The 19101-nt window shown below is 64.1% G+C and overlaps 3 protein-coding genes across 3 annotated transcripts; 1 reads left to right on the plus strand and 2 right to left on the minus strand.

Moving 5' to 3' along the window:
- Window positions 1–1778: 1778 nt before the first annotated feature.
- RHBG (Rh family B glycoprotein) lies at window positions 1779–6677 on the minus strand. Its single transcript, XM_050912255.1, has 10 exons — window positions 6497–6677; window positions 4864–5050; window positions 4285–4435; window positions 4000–4147; window positions 3517–3683; window positions 3158–3295; window positions 2846–2979; window positions 2521–2642; window positions 2065–2138; window positions 1779–1847 (listed from the first exon to the last, which is right to left on the minus strand). Exons 1-10 carry the CDS (start codon window positions 6675–6677, stop codon window positions 1779–1781), a joined length of 1371 nt encoding a protein of 456 aa, XP_050768212.1.
- A 2462-nt stretch (window positions 6678–9139) lies between these two features.
- Window positions 9140–11249, plus strand: LOC127026951 (hyaluronan and proteoglycan link protein 2-like). Its single transcript, XM_050912256.1, has 6 exons — window positions 9140–9209; window positions 9450–9563; window positions 9841–10191; window positions 10387–10503; window positions 10617–10802; window positions 10940–11249. The coding sequence occupies exons 2-6, from the start codon at window positions 9476–9478 to the stop codon at window positions 11221–11223; spliced, it is 1026 nt and encodes a 341-aa protein (XP_050768213.1). The 5' UTR covers window positions 9140–9209; window positions 9450–9475; the 3' UTR covers window positions 11224–11249.
- A 1289-nt stretch (window positions 11250–12538) lies between these two features.
- On the minus strand, window positions 12539–18617 carry LOC127026891 (brevican core protein-like). Its single transcript, XM_050912186.1, has 7 exons — window positions 17690–18617; window positions 15425–15532; window positions 15067–15225; window positions 13839–13921; window positions 13314–13458; window positions 12903–13085; window positions 12539–12810 (listed from the first exon to the last, which is right to left on the minus strand). The coding sequence occupies exons 1-7, from the start codon at window positions 18615–18617 to the stop codon at window positions 12785–12787; spliced, it is 1632 nt and encodes a 543-aa protein (XP_050768143.1). The 3' UTR covers window positions 12539–12784.
- Between the last annotated feature and the right edge of the window lie 484 nt (window positions 18618–19101).

Here is a 19101-nt window from a genome sequence, read left to right on the forward strand (position 1 = left end):
CAGAAACCCTCCCCAGCGCCTGCGGTGGCAGCAGGAACGGAACTGCGTGGTCCACTTCCCTGTGTTCCGTCACGGAAATTCAGTGGCACCGAAGTATTTAGCAAATGTGTTGATTTCACCAGGTTCTCTGTAACGAAGAACTGAAACTGGAAAAGTTCAAGTGGTGGTTTGACTTATATCAAACTGAGTAGCTTTGAATTTCTGCTGTGGAGCAATGCTTCAGACTCCAAATTCTCTCTGATTTAATTCCGTTTAGAAAGCATAGAGAGTCCTGTTTAAAAGTGATGTTTTACGGTCAGCCTGCAACCAAATGCGGGTTTGGTTGGGGTTTTTTTTTTGCATCTTTGATGCAATCGTTTAAAAAAATCTATGTGTTTCAACAGCAGCAGGTGTTAAAACAAGATAGTCCCGAATGTGGCCACTTTGGTTGGGTAGCAAACCACTTCCCCCAAATCTCGCTGTGCTGGCCCCGAGCCCCCTGTCCCCTCTGTGTGGGATGGGGCTGTGGCCCCCTCCCCGGGGGACGGTGCTGGCAGCTGGGGACACCTGCACCCACGGGAACCCCACATGGTGAGCGCCGGAGTCTGGCACGGGAGGTGTGAAAGCGTCTGGCGGCCGCCCCTGGGCTCACGGGAGGTGGGTTCCCCCAGGCCTCCTCCCACCGGGGACCCCCGGCGCAGCCACCGTCGCCCCTCTGGGAGCCCTTTGGGGCTGTGCCCCTGCTCCAGGCGCTGCAGGACCCCCCCTTGGCTTCGCTCGAGCTGCCACATTGAGCACAGGGTGCTCAAACCTGCTCCCGGGCAGGAGGTTTGGGTGCTGCTGCCCGCACCTGGGGCAGGCAGGCAGGGCGAGAGCCTCTCCGCGGGGGGCATGTGGAGATGGGGTGCTGGGTGCTGCCGGGGGTCCTGGAAAGCAGGGAGACCTGGGGGCTGCAATGGCCCGGGGAGCATCCCTCTCCCAACGGGGCTGAGTGCTGGGGGGCACTTTCCTGTTTTGAGGAGGGGGAGCTTTTTCTTGGCCCCAGTCCCCGGTGTAAGGCGATGAGTGGTAAGGGGAAGGCAGGGGTCACCCCTAGTGTCACCCTGGTCTTGCCCCTGGGTGCTGGCTGCTCGGGGCTGTAGCACCCACTGGCAGCCAAGGCTCCGGGATGGTACCCCCCCTCGGGGCAGGGGGATGACGACGGGGATGGAGCAAGCCATGAAACCCACCGCATGGGCATCAGTCTGAAGGGAGGTCCTGGGGGCTTTGTTTTTCTCCCTGGAAAGAAACCTGAAGCTGGGCAGGTGCTGTGTGAATTCACTGGCAAACCCTGAAGCTACAAAAGATCTCCGTGTTTTAATTGTTGCGTGCAAAAGTGTCCTTAGAAAGTCTTTGCTGCTTTCCATGGAGCCTGGTACATCCCCGCCCCGACACAGCCCCCCTCATTGCCTTCCTCTCTTCAGAGAGCAGTAGATGGGGAAACTGAGGCACAGAGCAGAGAGGGGAAGTGGCTGAGCCAAGTCTGGACACCCTGAGGTGTCCCTGGAGCAAGCCGGGTCGCTCCCACAGCAAGCACCCCTATCACTGCAGCATCTCTTCACCCTGCAAAGGCCCGTGGGCACCCGACTGCTCCCAAAATCTTTGGGACCAGGAGCTGGTTCCCACATGGGAACAAGCCTGGCTGTCTCCGGAGCAGGCTGCTGGGAAATTCAGGCTGCCAGAAGCTGCCTGGCACTGGCGATGCCGGCAGAGGGTTGAGCCTGGTGGTGCAGGACCTCACCGGGGGGGGATCGGGGTCATTAGACCAAGGTACTGGTTCCCCGGCTCTCCTTTCTGCTTGCCCCGCGGTCGCATCCTTCCTCGGCCACCTGCGCCAATGGAGAGGGACAGAAATGGGGCCTGCTCGGGGCAAATCAGGACAGGATGAGGGGGACCTGGGTGGCTTTAATGAAGCTGTCTCCCACCGTACACGCTGCTGCAGGAGGAGGGAGCGTATCGGCAGCTGGGGAAGCATCCAACCCCTGCTGCTGCCTGAGCCCCGTAAACCCTTTGGGTTTTTTACCACCAAAACCCCCCCAGCTTTACCTCCCAGAGGACCGTGTTTTCCAGGTACCGCGTGTCCGGGGGAGACCTCAGCCCTTTCATTTTCAGGACGGCTCCTGAGGATGCCGAAAGCCGGGCGAGGGCGTCTGAGAGCGGGGCTGCCGGCTCAGCCCCGGCTCCTCTCGCCGGGCTTCCCCTGACATCTAGCGGCAGCGCTGGGCTGGGCTGCGCGGAGCCCCGGCCCCCGGTCCCAGCCCCGGTCCCAGCCCCGGCCCCGGTCCCGGCCCCAGCCCCGGTCCCAGCCCCGGTCCCAGCCCGGGCCCCGGCTCCAGCCCCGGGGGGTGGTTTGTGCAGCGCCGAGCACCACTGGGCTCTGCCCGCCCTTGGCTGATGGAGAGGGTCCGTTTTGGGGTTTGCTCCTGGCTTTTCCCCCAAATCCATCAATTCCCCTGCCCCTCGCATCCTCCGTCCCATCCCACCGGAGGCAAAAAAACTCACCGGTGAGGCTGCCTCCGAGCGTGGCGAGCAGCAGGGTGACGGGCAGGGCGCAGAGCTGGCAGAGCGCCTGGTCGGTGGCTGTCCGGCTGCCCTGGGCCACCAGCGGGAACACGAGCTCCAACCTGCAAGCCAGAGCAGGGACAGGTTTTTGGGGAGCTTGTCCTCCCGGGCAGGGAAACGGGGGGCTCTGTTAATGGCTCTGGGTGATGTGCTGTAAGGGGGTGCTGTAACACAGGGTGCGTGGAGCATCCCTGATTTCAGGGGTCGTGGTGGCCCCAGCTTGGTGCATGGAGTCACTGGCACCCCTGATTCTGGCTCTTCTCACCTGCCACCGTAAGCATCCGCAGTGGCCAGTGCTGTCAGCAGCGTCCCCAGCAAGGCGCCCAGGATCCCCGGCAGCCCGTGGACGTTGTGAACCCCACACGTGTCCTGAGTTTTCAGCCTGGAGCGCAGGACGGGCTGGGGAAAAGGTTAAGGAAGAGCCGGGGTTCGGATGGGGGATGCTTGCCCAGGGAGGCTGCGCTGCGGCTCGGTGTTCGCAGGTTTGGGAGCCGCAGGTTGGGAATGCAGCCTCCCCCAAAGGCACGTGGTCCCCTGACCTGGGACCGGTGTCCTCGGATGTCCCGAGGCAACTCACCGTAAGGAATCTGAAGCCAAGCGGGGGGATCAGGCCGGCCAGAAACCCTGCAGCGAGGGCCCCGAAGGGGGTGACCAGCATCTCCCCAGCCATACCCATCACGGCCGCACCGGCCAAGGTGGCATCCTGGATCTGAACCTGATGGAGCAGGACGTGGTCAGGGGAACTGGCTCCGTGGAGGACATCAGCATGGGGCTGGGGGGATTTGGGCTTCCTTGGGGATCAAACTGGGTCTTAACGAACCTAAGAAAGCCTAACAGGCATCCCCTTGTACCCCGGGTGTATTCATGCTCACCGTCCCTGTAGGACGGGACGTGGGCAGTACATGACACTTGGGTTTGTCCCAGGAGAGGACCTACCATCCGCAGGGTGCTCTCCTCGTAGAGGACAGGCGAGAGGACGAAGGTGGCCAGGGTGCTCGCCACCAGTGAGAAGTAGGTGTTGAGCACTGCCCAGGGCTCGGCGTTGTCATGGGCGGTGGTGGCTGAGGTGAAGCTGGGCCAGAAGATCCACAGGTAGATGGTTCCTGTGGGGAAGGGGAACAGGCAGGCTTTGATGTTGGGGTTGATCCCTCGTCGGAAAGAAACTTCTTGCTAGTGCCAAGAGATGCAAGTGGCCACGGCTTGCAGCGTGGGAGGTTCAGGTTGGACACGAGGAAAAGCTTTTTCCTGGAGATGGCGGTGCGGCCCCAGGACAGGTCCCCAGGGAGGTGGAGGACCTCTGTCCTTGATGGTTTGCAGGACTCTGCTGGTCAAAGCCACAGCCACACTGTCCTAATGTTGGTCACGGTCCTTCCACCACCGTGTCTATGACTCCGGTGTTGTAGGATTCGAGCTCCATACCAACCACAGCAAAGACATCTGGCTGGTGCCCCGTGTCCTGCCGCTCTTTCCTCTTGTCCATATGAGGCTGGTGCAAGAGCCGTGAAACCATCAACCCGAAATAAGCACCGAAGGTGTGGACGGTCAAGGAGCCCCCGCTGTCGCTTACCTGGTGAGTACGGAAAAACACCGTGCATGAAGGGGGGATACAGGATTTGTCGCTGCAGATAAGGCTGGTCTTGACATGAGGAGCCTAAACCCATGGTCACCCCCCTTCTGGTGGGCCCCCCCCGATCGGTGACTCACCCCCATGAGACTGAGCAGGATGTATTCGTTGAGAGTGAAGAGGGTGACTCCCAGCAGGGTCAGCAGCAGCATCTGGACGGGGTTGACTCTGCCCAGAACAGCTCCGGTGGAGATCAGAACGGCTGCGGTGCAGAAGTCGGCACTGACCATGCTGGGAAGGAGAGGGAAGGCGTGGGGCTGGAGCCGGTGCTGCCGGGGGGGGGGGGGCGAGCACGGGAGCTGGGGAGAGCGGGGTTGGGGGGGGGGACAGGAGCTGAGCCTGCAGCCCGGACCCTGCGTCCCACCGTTCTCGCAAGCTGAACGGGCAGCCCGAGCCTTGCGATGTCGGTGACAAAGGGACAGCTGGACTTGAGGCAGGCGGGGGCCAGCGTGCCCCCCTAAATGCCTGGCTGTAACGTTGGCAGTCCTTACATGGCCCTTACTAGTGTGGTACTCAAATAACCCAGAAGCCCGGTCCTATTTGTCCTCATAATCCTCCTCCAAAGCAGAGCTGTGAGTTTTACAGAGGAGGGAGCCAGTGTGCCAGGGCTGGACCTGGGACGATCGCGGCCGGGCAGCAGCAGCTCCCTCCTGCCTTACCTCTGAGCTCCCACGTAAATTTTGCCATTCAGGAAGAAGTATAAAAAACCCTGGATCAGTACGGCCCACTGGATGGCGAAGGCCACGACGAGGATGCTGATGGCCACGCTGCCTGGCCCGTAGCGGCCGAGGAAGGCCACCAGGAGCCCGAAGCCAAGGAGAGCTTGGAGGTGGCCATCCCGGAAACCTGGCGGAGGAGAGGCAGAAGGATGAGTCTGGAGGCATCGAGGGCAGGCAGCTACCCTCCTGCCTGCTGGTCCCCCCGAGGGGGCTCAGACACCCCCTGCTCTAACAGGTTTAGGGGAGCTGAAGGCTTCAGCCGATACAAATCAGCTTTGCTCCACTTACATGTCTCTGGAACCGTGGTGGATCTGGCCTTGGATCTCCCTTGGAGATCTCCAGCGCAGAGCACGAGCAGTTGTTGCTTGTGCTAGTGACAGGCAAAGCCGTCCCCGCCTGACGTGGCCCCCGCCACCCTTTGCAGTGGCTCCTGGCCACTCCGTTTGCAACCACCCTGTGCCGACACCTCAGCCCGTGCATGTCGTTCACCCTGCAGCCCAGAAACCTCTCGGAGAGGCCGAGAGCCGTCTGCACCCATTACACCGGTGCGAAGGTGGGTCTGAGATGTCAGCCAACCCCCGGGATCTCTCCACTGCCCCTGAAAACATCACATCCCGCTTCACGGGACAAGAGGACCGGGAAGGGTGAACAGAAAAACGGGACCGGTCTGGTACCGTTTGGTGGCAAACCAGTGGAGGGGGGACCTGATTCTCGCTTGGGCTAAATGCCCTTTGCACCCCTCGGCCGTGCCGAGAGCTGTGTCCGGTCCTTCCGTGTGCGCTGGAGCCGTGAGTCACTGCCTGCGCTGGGTGGGGTTACGTGGGCAGGTGAAACCGGGAGAACCTGCCTGCTGCCTGCTGCCTGCCGGGTGGCTGGGCTCGGCTCAGCTCCCCTCCCTCGGCCACGGCGCTCCGGACGCTCCTTTTCAATCTCCTGCCTTGCCCTTGCCTTGGAAAAGCTGGGGTCAATCCCTCATCCCCCCAGCCCAGGATGAGTTCCGCAGCGATGCCTGGCGTGCAGGAGGATGCTCCCGGCGGGGCGGACCCCCAGCCCTGCATTGGATGCTGTGGCAGCACCGAGGGAGCCGAATCCTCCGTGAAAGGAGCTTGGTGCAAATCCCTGGGTGCTGCAAAACCCAGCAGGTCGGTGGGAAGTTTTGCAGACCCCGAAATGCCAGGGGCAGCTGCCGTGCTCCCCCCTGGGGATGGGAGGACAATCCCAGGTTTATAACTGCACCGAGCGATTCCCCTCTGCGCTCCAGCTGCTGAAATTCATATCCCAGACCCAAATATCCCTGTTTTGGGCCTGGCTTTGTCCAAGCAGGTGGGATATCTTCGCAGCACGACTGCTTTCCACCCACTGACCCCTCCTTGGTGGGATGCACCGGTACCCCAACCCTGCGGCTTGATTTTCCCCCTTCTCTGTTTTACTCTGGAGTCCAATCCAGAGCTGGACGGTGTGACAGGTCTGCTGCTTGGACTGAGCACGGTGACATCCCGTGCCACCCCCTCAGCAGCGCCTGGGAACCAGGCAGAGCCACCCTCTGCACCCACCCGGGGTGGGGGGTACTCACGGCGGTGCTGAAAACCCGAGTCCTGGTTTCTCCAGCTGCAGTTCAGCTGCTGGGAGCAGAGGCTGGAGCTGCTCTCTGGGCTGTACCGGACAAAGACGGCAAAGAGGATGATGGTGAGGATTTGGAGGAGGAAGCACAGCCCGGAAAGCCGGAGCCTCGAGGCGACGGTGTGCTCAGGCATGTTGCGGGGTAGCCGGGGCAATCAAACCCCCTAAAACCGGGGAGACACGAGGAGAGACGCGCCGGGGCTGCAAACTCCGCCTGCCAGGGCGGCTGCCAGATCCTGCCCTCGCCTCGGTGCTTCCCACGGGCGGAAGAACCGACCGGGAGCAGGACGGTGCTGCCAACACGGAAACCCTGGGCTGGCCGCCCCGGCACGCCTCGGCACCTGGTTTTGCCGTATCAGGCAGCTCGGGCTGCTGTACCGGGAAAGGGCGCGGGGCTGTTGGTGTCAGCGTCCGTGTGAGAGGGTCGGGGTGGGATTTGGGGTGCGGGGGGAGCCGTGCCTGGGGGATGCCCCAGGTTTCAGCCTTTCTGGAGGTTCGGCCTGGGAAAAACGTGCTGGTTTGGGGGGATCGGGTCAGACAGAGGAGATGGAGGGTGGTGCAGCAAGCGCGGTGGGACTGACCGGCTGCAGAGGTGCTGGGCTCCGGCAAGCTCAGCAAAGCCAGGTTTAAACTCCCTGCTCAGCAGGAAAAATGATGGTTCAGGGGGGCTTTGGTGAAGAGGTTACCTGTGGGGCTGCGTGGGGAGGAGGAGAAGCTGAGCCTTGAAAAACAAGGGCGAGGAGCGGAGTCAGAGGCTGCTGTTAGCAACCCGCGCCGGGAGAGGTGGGGGGGAGCTGGAACGCGAGGGTTTCCTTTGCTTTTCTTTGGCTGCTTCTGCTTTTGCGGAGAGGTGTTTGTAATGCACTGAGAGCGGGTATAAATCCTAAAAAGGGAGAGGAAGAGAAAAGGAGCCGAGAAGTAAAACACGGCGTGTGTTTGGGAAGTGACTCGGGTAACTCCTTTCCACAGCGCCGGGCCAAATTATGATCTCAGATAAGCAGCATCGGGCTGGGGTCATGCCCTGACGCCAAACGGGATGGGGAAGGGGAATGAGTCACTTTTGGAGGCCCCGGCGAGTGCCCTGCTTCGGGCTGTGGTTTTGTGAGAGCCAAGGGGTGTAGCTATTGCCTTCACTTGGGAAAAATGCAAGAAACGACTCAGCTCGTTTGTGGTACCACAGAGCTGGGAAACAGCATCCTCCGGCCAAGGAGCCCTGAGCCGCTGCCCGGGGCCGGGCGCTGCTGGGGGGATCAGGATCCGCTTTTGTAGCCGTGGGCATGGGAAGTGTTGATGGAGGGAGATCACGGGTGCTCTCTGAACAGCCACGGACCCACAAAAGAACCGTGGGGAGATGCGGGAGAGGAGCGTGCAGTGCTGCTGTGGTTTAGCCTTTCTCTGCGTGGCGGGGAGCAAAGCTCTGGCCACCTTTTCCTCATTAAAATGAGCCAAAGCACTGACCAGTTTGAGCTGGGAGAGCCTCACAGGCTTCCAGTCCAGCCTGCTGGCATCAAAGTTAGGGCAGGTTATTGCGTTAACCCCTCCGTACAAGCAGGCAAATTTGAACGGGGGCCGGGGAGCTGCGGCTGGGGGCAAGGGGCCGGGGAGCCCACGCACGCCCTGGTGCCGCTTCCCCCTGGGGAGGTTTGTTTTCTGTGCCGTGCGTGCCATGGCGAAGCCGGGATCACTGTGTCCTTTGGTGTTGGGGACAGACGCTGCTTGTCTTGTGTTTCCTTTGAGAAAAGCTTCCTCCACCCTTGGAGATGGACCCTGGGGGAGGGAGAAGATAAGGGAGCCAAGAACACAGCCTCATTGTGTGGCCGTGTTTTGCTCCCGGCAGCATCCCGGCCCCAAGGTGACGATGGGGAAGCCTCTCCAACGCCTTTTCGCAGGGCAGGATAAGGCCGGTGGGATGCAAGAGCGGTGGGACCCCCCCCTTGCACAACCCGCAGGAGCCCCAAAGGATGGGAGCAGCATTGCCTCATCAGAGACTTGATGGGAGGGGAGCATAAAATTAACCGTTGCCCTGATGTCTGCCGGGAGCAGAGAGCACTATCCCGGCACCGGGGGCCGATGCCGAGGGGAGGCTTTGCCGGCCCAAGGGGCTGCCGGAGCCCTGTGCGGTGCTGGCATTTTCCCTGAATTCCCCGACGCTGTGGCCTGCAAATAAAGGGATGTTTGTTAGCCGGGCGCGCTGTGTTTTGCCGAGCAGAACAATAAAGAGAAAGACGCTCACAATGGGAAATTGTGCTTCCTCCTCCCCGTGCGTTCCTCGGGGAGGTGTTGGGGGGAAAAAAAAAAAAAAAAAAGAGAAGAAAGCGGGAAGAGACGGCGACAGGGCAGGGAGCGAGGGCACGGCCGGCGCTCGCCGCTCCCGCGCACCATGGGAGCAGGCACCAAGGGACCGTGGGGCCACGGGGCTGCCGGGACACTGCCCGCCCCGGGACGGTGACAGGGCAGGAGCTGGCTGGGAGAACCCGCTCGCCGCCTCCAGCGTCCCTGTGTCCCCTCTTCCCGGCAGCACCACGACACAGGTTTGATCTTTCCGGAGCCCTCGACCCCACGATGGGGCGGCTGTGACGGAGAGGGGACGCGACGGGTGCCGGGGCAGGACACGGCTAGGACGTTGGATGGGAACGGCGGCTCCCCAAAGGACGCGGCTGGGGACGGTAAGAGGTGTGGGGCACCGGGGAGGAGGGTTGGCACATTCCGTTGGCTCGGTGTCCTGCGAGGGGACGTCCCCCTTGCACAGTAAATATCCCTGAGCCCCTAATGAAGCAGGGCCATCCGTTGGCCCCATGGCATCCCCGGCAGCAAGCACCGCAGATGCTCTGTACCACGTCCTCCGGTCCCCACCGAAGCCGGGGTACGTCCCGCTGCACGTCCCTGACCCCTGCGCTCCCCCCCAGGCACCGTCCTGCCCCCAGCTCTAAGGATGCACCGGCTTCTCCTGCTCAGCTCCCTCTGGCTCTTGGCAGCATCCCTGGCATCGAGCATCTTCCAGCGGCCGACGGGGACACCGGGTAGGGAGCAGGGCCCGGGGGGAGGACGGGGCGCTGCTGTTTGGGGTCGGCGCTGGAGGAGGGAGGTGATGCTGGGGGGATCCAGCCAGGGCAGGGGCTGAGCTGTGCATCCCGGGGCTTGTAGGAGGGGAGAAAAGGAGCCAGGATGGGTGATGGAAGCCAGGCTGGAGTTGCCGATGAGGGTTGAGGGGCGTCGGGGGAAGCGTTGAAGGGGTGGTGGGGGCCACAGCAACGCTCGGTGGCGAGCCGACGCTGAGGCTGCCGGGGTGTGCCGCAGCCCCCCCCAACCTGCAGTACCTGCTGGAGCCCCTCCACGCCGCGGTGCACACGCAACGGGGTGCCACGGTCACCCTGCCCTGCGTCCTGCGCGCCCTGCCCCGCAACTACCGGGTGAAATGGAGCAAGGTGGAGCCAGCCAACTACCGGGAGAGCATCATCATCATCACCAACGGGCTGTACCACAAGAACTATGGGCCCCTGAGCCCGCGGGTGCGCCTGCGGCACAGCCACCGCTACGACGCCTCGCTCACCATCACCGAGGTGGCTCTTGAGGACGAGGGACGCTACCGCTGCCAGCTCGTCAACGGGCTGGAGGACGAGAGCGTCTCGCTCACGCTGCACCTCGAAGGTGAGGCTGGGCTCCCTCCTGCCGCATCCCCCGGGGATGTGGGGGAGAGGGGACCCTGGACTGGACTGGGGGGTCCATGGCTGGGTGCCTCCACCCCTCGTGTCCCCTGTTGCAATGCCCTGTGCCCCAGCCTTATCTTCAGCACCAAATCCCCGGGGATGATATCACCCTCTGTCCCTGTCCCTGTCCCCCCAGGCGTCGTCTTCCCCTACCAGCCCAGCAACGGGCGCTATAAATTCAACTACCACGAAGCCAAGCGAGCCTGCGAGCAGCAGGACTCCCGCCTCGCCACCTACCAGCAGCTCTACAAAGGTGAAACATCCAAAATAAAAAAAAAAACCCTCGTCCGCCCCAAAACGTGCCTCGCTGGGCATGGGAGCGGGGAGGAGGGAAGTGCTGGTGCTGAGCCGCCTCTTGCCTCGCAGCCTGGACGGAGGGTCTGGACTGGTGCAACGCCGGCTGGATCCTCGATGGGACTGTCCGCTACCCCATCATTAACTCACGGGAGCCGTGCGGTGGCCACCTCCTCCTGCCAGGCGTTCGGACCTATGGAGCCCGGGACAAGCAGAAGGACCGATTCGATGCTTTCTGCTTCACCTCTGCTCTTCAAGGTAGTGCTGGGCTCCCCCGTCCCTCCCACTGTGGCACCGAACCCCGATACCCGCCCGGCTTTGCATCAGGGCTGGGGTTCTTCCCAGGAGTTCATCCGTGGTGGCCGCTCACCCGCCACGTCCCCATCCATCCCCAGGCCAGGTCTACTTCATCCGGGGCCACCTGAATTTCAAGGAAGCCGGGCAAGCGTGCCGCAACCACGGGGCTGCCATCGCTAAAGTAGGGCAGCTCTACTCCGCCTGGAAGTTTTCCCAGCTGGATCGCTGCGACGGGGGGTGGCTGGCGGACGGCAGTGTGCGGTACCCCATCACCACCCCCCGGGAGCGCTGCGGGGGGCTGCCGGACCCCGGCGTCCGCAGCTTCGGCTTTCCCAGAAAGGAGCTGCGCACCTACGGCACCTACTGCTTCGTGGGGAAGTAGGAACGCCGGGAGGAGAGGTGGGCTGAGCGAAGGGGACGGCGGTGGGACGCCAGCCTTCGTCACCCGGGCGGAGAGCTTGAGGTGGGGTATGAGGTGGGGGTCTCCTGGTGATTTCGGGTGGTTCGTGCATCCTCCGATGGAGCGATAGAGCTGGGTTTGGGTGCTCGGTGCATCCTCTGATGGAGCTGCTCCCCACGCTCCAGCCTGCTTTGGGGTTTGTTGGGCGTTCGGGGCTCGCCGGAGAAGCCAGACCTATTGCTAGGCCAGGAAGGGGGTCCAATCCAGCCCCCCCAGCAGGCAGCACAGGCTCCCTGTTCCCCAACCCCAGTGCGTCCCTCGCCCCATCCCCACTCCCCGCAGCCACGAGGACTCTGGCTGGTGCAAGCGCACTGGAGGGCTGGGCATTAACGAGCGTGACTAATGGAGTTTCGCCTTCTCAATTAATAAAGCGACGGTAAAGCTGCACGGCAAAGCCATGCTCTTGCCTGGCCTCTGCCCCCCGGGACCGTCTGGCCTCTTGACGAGGGGAATTTGACAAGGACTTTCCGTCTCAAGCAGGGGGACAGCCAGTGCGGGGCCCCCCCCGGGTCACCCTGTCCTGGGGGTTATCGGTGTTCCTGGCACCACACGCCGGGGGTTTCTGAGTTTTGCTGTTCGGCACAGCCAGGGAGAGCTATAAAAAGCACCGGAGCTGGCATGGCGCAGGGGGAAAAACAGCGCGAGGAGATGCCAGCATCCCCTGGCACCTGCGATCTGCCCCCCAAATCCCATGGCTTTGCCGGGAGCAGCATCCCAGCCCGAGCCCTGACCAGTCCCCAACGCCGCCGGGATGCGGGGGCACTTTGGACTCTGCCTCCCTGTTTCTGTGGTCCCTGGGGACGTCGCTGTGCCCAGGCTGTGCCAGGGGCTCTCCGGCTCCATGGTGCTGGTGAGTGCTGCCACGTTCCCCATTTTGGGGCTGTGCAGCCCTGCCTTTCACCACCCCTGCGCCGGGGCTGCCCCAAATGACCAGGCCACCGCTCTGCGCCCTCAGTTTACTGGTTTTAATACCCACAGAAGCACAGAGAGGGGGTTTGGGCGATGAATACTCACTCCGAGCCTGCGGCAGTGGCTTCTGCCTTTCCTGGGAAGCGCAAAAGCCCCCCTGCACCCCGGGATGGGTGCTGAGCTGCAGCACAGCTTGGATGTCCCTGTGTCACCCCCCATCAGGGTGTCACAGGATGAGGACCCTTGGGCCAGAGGTGGGAGAAAGCGGCTGGAGGTGATGCCGGCACGTCAATGCCATCACCTGCCCGCGGTCCCCCCCCCCTTGATTTCGACTCTGTTGTGACTCCAGGAACAAAACACCCCTTGTGCTACGTTTTGGGTCGCTGTCGGTTCCTTTCGAGGGGATCTTTAGTTATTAGGATTTCTTTGTACAGATATAAAACAAACAAGGAGGCAGACACCCAACAGTGAGGTTTCGTGCCACGCCGGGGTCCGCGCTGGCGTCCCGGTGCCGTCCCCATCCGCGCCGGCTCCAGGGTCCGGGGAGGTGGTGGCTTCTGCCCTGGGGACTCGCTCAGTCATCGGGGGGCTGAGCAAGGCCTGGAGGGGACACAAGAAGCCTCAGGTGAAGGGAAAGCCCCAAAGGCAGATGTTGGGGGGAGTGGGGGAGTTGGGGGGAGCCCCACGCTCACCGGGGCGGCAGACCAGCTGGGGTGGCTCCCACATCCCATCCTCCCGGCACCGAATGATGGGCGAGCGGCGCTGGATGAAGCCGTGGCGGCACTGGTACCGTGCAATAGAGCCGATCTCGTAGCGCTGCTTTGGTTTGCCGAAGGCGCGGGCGTTGCTGACGGCGGGGGGCGGCCCACACTGCACTGCAGGGGGGGGCAAGTGGTCATTGCAGCCAGCCAGGGATGGGCACCCCCAAACTGGAGCAAACCACCCCCTGATAAACCCCTAACAAGCCGAGGGTCCCAGGCGCAGGACCCGTTTCCCCACTGCGAGGATGATGGGGAACCCCCACTTTGGGGTTGTGGAAGGGTGCAGCCCCAGCCCCCCAGCCCAGGGCAGGGGTGCTGGGGGGGGGGGGGAACACGGCTTACCCAGCCCCATTTTGCAGGTGTAGGAGAGGTGGTAGTTGCAGGGCACGTCGCTCCACTGGCCCCCGTCGTGCCACACGATGACCACGCAGTTCTCCCCAGAGAGAAAGTAGCTGTCGGGCTGCCCGGGGTGCCAGTTCTCGTAGAGCTGGGGGGACAGGCGGGACGGGGTGCACCGGGCACCCCAACACACCCTTTAAGGCGAGGGGGGCCACACCAGCATGCACCCATCTGCAGCCTCCTGGCCATGGCACCCCCGTGAGGAACGAGGTCCCATCTCCATGCCCCTTGGCATGGCCTTGGGACCCCAAATCCTGGGGTCTGGCTCACCCACGGCACCCCTGAGGATGCTCAGCCTGGCCGAGGCAAGCGGCTCTTGGCGGGGGGGGGGGGGGGGGCTTCAAAGCCTGGTCCCAGGGTCGGACCCATCCCGCGGGATCGTTCCCAAGCGATGGAGAAGGATGACGAGGTGCCTGGCAGGGGGGTCTTCTCCCGAGGGGGCACGCCAGGGCTGGCAGCCCAACTTACCAAGGGGCTCCCGTCGGACCACTGGAAATCCCCCTCGATGGTCCGGTCATTCAGGCCGATCCACTGGTACTCCCTGTACTGGTCTGGGGGGGCAGGGGAGGTGTTGGGGGGGGAGCACAGCCAGGACCCCCAGCACCCCCCTCTCAGGAGGGGCTTAAGGGAGCTGGAGGCTGAATTTGGGGAGATTTGGGGTGTCGGGGTGAGTGCGGGGAGGTGGGGCTGTCCCCAGCCCTGCAGCGCGGGGGGTGCTGGGAGGTTTGGGGTTTGGGGACAAGGGGGAGACCCGAAGGGGACACAGCGGGACACCACCCCCCCCCCTCCCGCCCTGCACCCCCGGGGGAGCGGCGGGACGGGGCTGGCCGGGAGATGGCGGCAGAGCCCTGAGTCCCCACGGCCCTGCCCGTCCCTGCCGTCCCTGCCCGTCCCTGCCCGTCCCTGCCTGACCCTGCAGGTCCCTGCCTGCCCTTTTCTGGTCCGGCCGGTCCCTGCCTGTCCCTGCAGCTCCCTGCCTGCCCTTGCCTGTCCCTGCCTGTCCCTGCAGCTCCCTGCCTGCCCTTGCCTGCCCCTGCCTGTCCTTGCCTGTCCCTGCCTGTCGCTGCAGGTCCCTGCCCGGTCTCTCCCTGCCCCTTCCTGCTTCACCCTCACGTCCCTCCAGGCCTCTTCGCTCTCTGCTCCGTCCCCACCGCCGCTGTCCCCATCCTGCTCTGCCTCCCTCTGCCTTCCCCCTCCTCTCCCTCCACGTCTACTTTCAGGCAGGTTATCGCTTTGCCTTCAAATTTACTTGCACGTTTCCAACCCTCTGCTGGTCTGTCCGCCCATCATGCAGCTATCCCTCTGCTCCCATGTCTGTCCGTGTATCTATCCGTCTTCTCTCATGTCTATCCATGTATCTATCTACCTGTCCATCCATCCGTCCTCCATCAGCCCAGCGATCCTGCTGTCTGTCGCCCTTCCCCTACCTCTCACTAGCCAAGAGGCCAGTGAGCAGCTAACCACACTGGTCAATCCATCGTATCGGCTATTTCCTTTACTCTTTATTTTCTTTGACTTCCCTAAACTGTGTCTGCCTCTCCCTCGGCACAGCGGGGTAAAGCTCTGCCTTGGCTCTCAGCCGCTTTTTGGCTTAAGGTTTCAAACTGGAAGGCCAGCACTGAGGGATGCTGAGGGTCCCGCTGGCAGAGGTCCGGGGTAGGGGGGATGCAGCGGGATCCGGGGCGGCACCACGTACCATTGATGAAGTCCTGCTCTTCGGGGGTCAGGATGGTGGCCAGGTGTCCCCCGTAATGCCTGCACTGGGTCTCCGCGTCCTCCCAGCTCCTCCGAGTGGAGAAATGCTTGTAGCAGGCTCCCTGGAAGCTGTCCCAGCCGGGGCTGCACTTCTCCAGCGCTGAGCCGTGGGGGGGGGCAAGGGGGAAGAGAGGAGAGGGTCAGGGAGATGGAGCCCACCTCACCAGCAAGCAAAAAACCCCAGAAACCTGATTTCCCCACGTTTATGTCTCCTGGGCCGCTGGTTCAGCAGCCGAGGCTGCAGCGGGAGCTCGGCGCGGGCCGGCCGGCGCGGCCGTGGCAGGACCCGGGGGACTCACGTCTTTCACAGCTGCTGCCTCCGTAGCCGGGCAGGCACAGGCAGGCGAGGCGGGCGCCGTCCTCCGTGCAGGTCCCTCCGTTCAGGCAGGGGTTGGGGATGCAGCCACCTGCAAGGCACACGCAGCCTTCCTCACCGCGAGAGCTCGGGGACCTCGTTAGTGCCCAGCATCATTAAAGCCTCATCTCTGCAGTGAGTAGCCCCGCAGCAATCAGGTCCCTGATCTGCCCACTGAGGGCATCAAGTTTGGGGCAGGAGAAGGACTCAGGCACACGGTGACGTGCCCGGAGCCATCCCGTCTGCCCACGCTGCCCCCGGTCCATGGGATGCGCCCAACTCAGCCGCCCCGGCCCAGAGCTGGCCGGACTCGGGACTTTGGCCTCCCCCCAGGGCACGGGGACGTGAGCTGGATGCTCTCGTCCTCCGCATCAGCGGGCTCGCTGCCGTGCCAGCCCCTGGCCTGCTCCCGCCGCCCGGGGACGGCTCCTGCTTTCCCCTGGAGCGATGCAGCAAATGTGTTTTGGGAGGGGAACGTGCAAAGGATAAACCCTTCGGCACGTCCTGGCTGCACGTCCTCAGCCTGGCAGCAAGGTGAGCCTCGCGCCTGTCCCTCTGTTGTCACCTTCAGCCTGGCCGGGGCTGATAACTCAGCCGGCGCCGGCTGTGACCCGTATGTCCCCACCAGCCCGTTACGGTCATTAAGGCGCCCGGAGCACATCGTGTGCTCCCAGTCCCGGCTCAAGAGCGTGATTAAGGGCTGCCGCCAGCGCCGGCGGAGCAGAGACTGAAAGTCCTTGACACCCTCCAGCCTAATGATGCCCATTTAATGGTCCTTGGCTTGGTGGAGCCGTGCTGAGGACGCTGCTGCACCCTCGCCCATCCCCAGGCACCATCACCTCCCCGCAAAGTGCCGGCGGCTCACTCGGGACGCCCAGCTCATCCCCAGCAGACCGAGGCACGGAGCGGGATGAGCTATTTAGGGCCCTAACGCCACATGGCCGGCTCTTGCTGAGCATCTCTCCTTGCCAGGGCAGAGGCAGCCGTCCTGCGAGGTCTGGCCGCCCGGCACAGAGCATCCTCCGTGCCACGGGACCGGGCAGGGCACTGCCGGACCAGGGGGGCAAAGACCCCGCATGGTCCCCTCCGCTGCAGCCGCCCTTGCAGGGAGCCAGGAGGGCAGACGGAGCAGGAGCTTGGCTGCTGTAAGCGGCATCGGGCTGGGAGCATCCCGGCTTGGGGGCCGGAGGGTGGGTCTGGGTGGGTGACACCCGCCCGTGGCAGTTCACGCACCCACCGCTCGCCCATCTCAGCCCCCATGTGGGGAGAGCGGGGCTGGGACGGGGGGGGCTGTGCTCTCCGGGGGGACTGCAGCGACTTCGAGGAGCTCAGCCATCGAGGGCTGCACGAGGCGGGGTGCTCTTGGTGGGGCTCTGCACCCCACGACCCATCGGTGCCCCCCATGGCTCCAGGGCTAGGAAGCCCCCCCACGCTCACGCCATGCAGCTTCCAGCCCTTCTTCCCTCCGCCCCGGGGTAGCGCGGGGCGAGCCAGCCCCGGGGAGGGGGTGCCGCACGGAGGGTGCAAAGCAGCCGTACCCCACCTCCCCACCTCGCACGGGGTCCCATCCACCCCGGTCCCCGGGGACTCGCGGGTACGGGGGGCCGGGGGATTAGTTCGTCAGTGGGAGAGGCGCGCAGGCGGTGAGCGAGGCAGCAGGCGCAAGGACGAAGGGAAGAGCTAGCCGAGATGCTTGTTCTAGAAAGCTTTTAATTCCCTTTATTAGTATCACTGTTAGTCAGAGTAGGGTTTGGGGCCTTCTTTTGATTTTTTTTTTTTTTTTCATGGAAACAGTCATTAAAACACTTCACAGAAGTAGAAGAGATTTAAGTGCATGCAGAGCTCGGACCAATTTGTTTGACAAATATGTGCTTCTCCGGACCTGTAACCTTCCCTTACCCAGCTGAGGAGGGGAGAGAGAGAGAGAGAGGAGAGACAGACGGACGGACAGAGGGAAGCACAGCGTGAAGGAAAGGTGTTGGCTTTCTCTAGTGCCGGAGAGCAGCCAGGAGGGCTGCCCCGAGGGCGAGGGTGGCACGGCGGGGACCCCCGGCCGAGCGGGCGCCCGCCCCGACGCTGGCCCGCTCGGTGGGGAGGGCGGGCAGGGGGGCAGCCGTGCTGGGGGTTGGGTCCCCCAATGGGGTCCCCGCCGGGGCCACCCCGGAGCTGCCAGTACGGGGAGAGGTGAGGCCATCCCTGCGGGTCCCACCTGGTTCTCCGGGAACGGCTGCAAGGAAACCCTCCACGGTTGCAATGGAGGGAGCGGGTTGCTCTTCCTCCTCTTCCTCCTCCTCCTCTTCCTCCTCTTCCAAAGATGCGGCAGGCATCCCGCGGTCAGTGCCCGGGGGTGGCGGCACAGCCTCCTCGCCTCCCGTGGCTGGCGCGCTGCTGCTGCCGGGCACCTCCGCGTGCCACGGTGTGACCGCCGTCGCCTCCGCCGTGGGGACGGTGCTCCCGTCCCCCAGGGTCGTGGGCGAGGGGAGCCACAGGGCCCCCGACTGCTCCTCTCCCTCCTCCTGCGGCTGTGAGGGTGCGGGGGGCAGCGGGGACACCCCAGGGCTTTCGACCACGTCTCCCGAGAGCTCGGCATCTTCGGTGGCGGGGACGGGGCTACTCGCCCCGCCGGACTCGTGACCGCGTCGGGGGGTCCCACCAGGCTCTCGGCTATCTGTCGAGGCGGCAGAAGCGGCACCGGTCGGCGATGTCACCCGGTGCCCTGGTGCCCCAGGGCTGGCAGTGTGGGCTGGCCGCCCCATGGCATCCCGTGGGCGATCGGGGTGGCGCGTGGGGGCGGCGGGGCTGGGTGGCCGGGGAAACCCCTCGGGAGGCTCCGTGTCACCTGCCGCAGCCCCCACCAGGGACGGGGTGCCGGTGGGTCCCTCTGCGCCCGCCTGCGGGGCCACGGAGAGCGTCTGCGTGCCGGCGGCTCCATCCGGCTCCATGGGCTGGCTGGGGTCTCGCCGTGCGCCCGGGCTCTCTGCCGATGTGCTGCCAGGGTCCCTGCCCGGCGCTGCTCCCTGTTCCTCCTCTGCAAAGGGCAAGGCAGAAAGGCAGTGAGACACCGGCGCCGGGGAGCCAGCCAGACCGCGGGGCCGCGGACGCCGGCATCGCCCGCCAGCGCTGCAGATCCTGCCCATGGCGGGCAGAGCTGGGGGGGTGACGCCGGCACAAAGATGCACAGGGAGATGGAAATGGCCCCGAGCCCGTGTGACGTTGTCCCCTCTGAACCGGCACGGCAGACCGAGCTCTGACTCGGCCACTGCCAAGCCCAGCCCTGGCACAGGCTTCTCCGTGGCAGGGGCCGTGCTCAGCCCCTCACCGCTGCGCCTGGCCTCCTCTCCCTCCAGCTGCCAGCACCCTTCTCCGGCTCTTTGCGCTGCTAAACCACGGTCCGGCACCGACCCTGCACGCCGGACCGCGGCCGAGGGAGGGACAGACGGATGTCCCACGCCAGTGACTTGTGCGCAGCCCTACACCAAGACACCGGTGCCCCGGCCATGGGTGCTCCCTCCACAGGAGGGACGGGGATGGCTGGGGTGACCTGGGCACCCACGGGTGCCTCCAGCTTCTCCTTGCAATCCCGGCGCCTCCATCCCTGCGGCTCCTCTCTGCACCCCAGCC

This window comes from Gymnogyps californianus, chromosome 29 (assembly GCF_018139145.2).
Source record: "Gymnogyps californianus isolate 813 chromosome 29, ASM1813914v2, whole genome shotgun sequence".
Classification (NCBI taxonomy): Eukaryota; Metazoa; Chordata; class Aves; order Accipitriformes; family Cathartidae; genus Gymnogyps; species Gymnogyps californianus.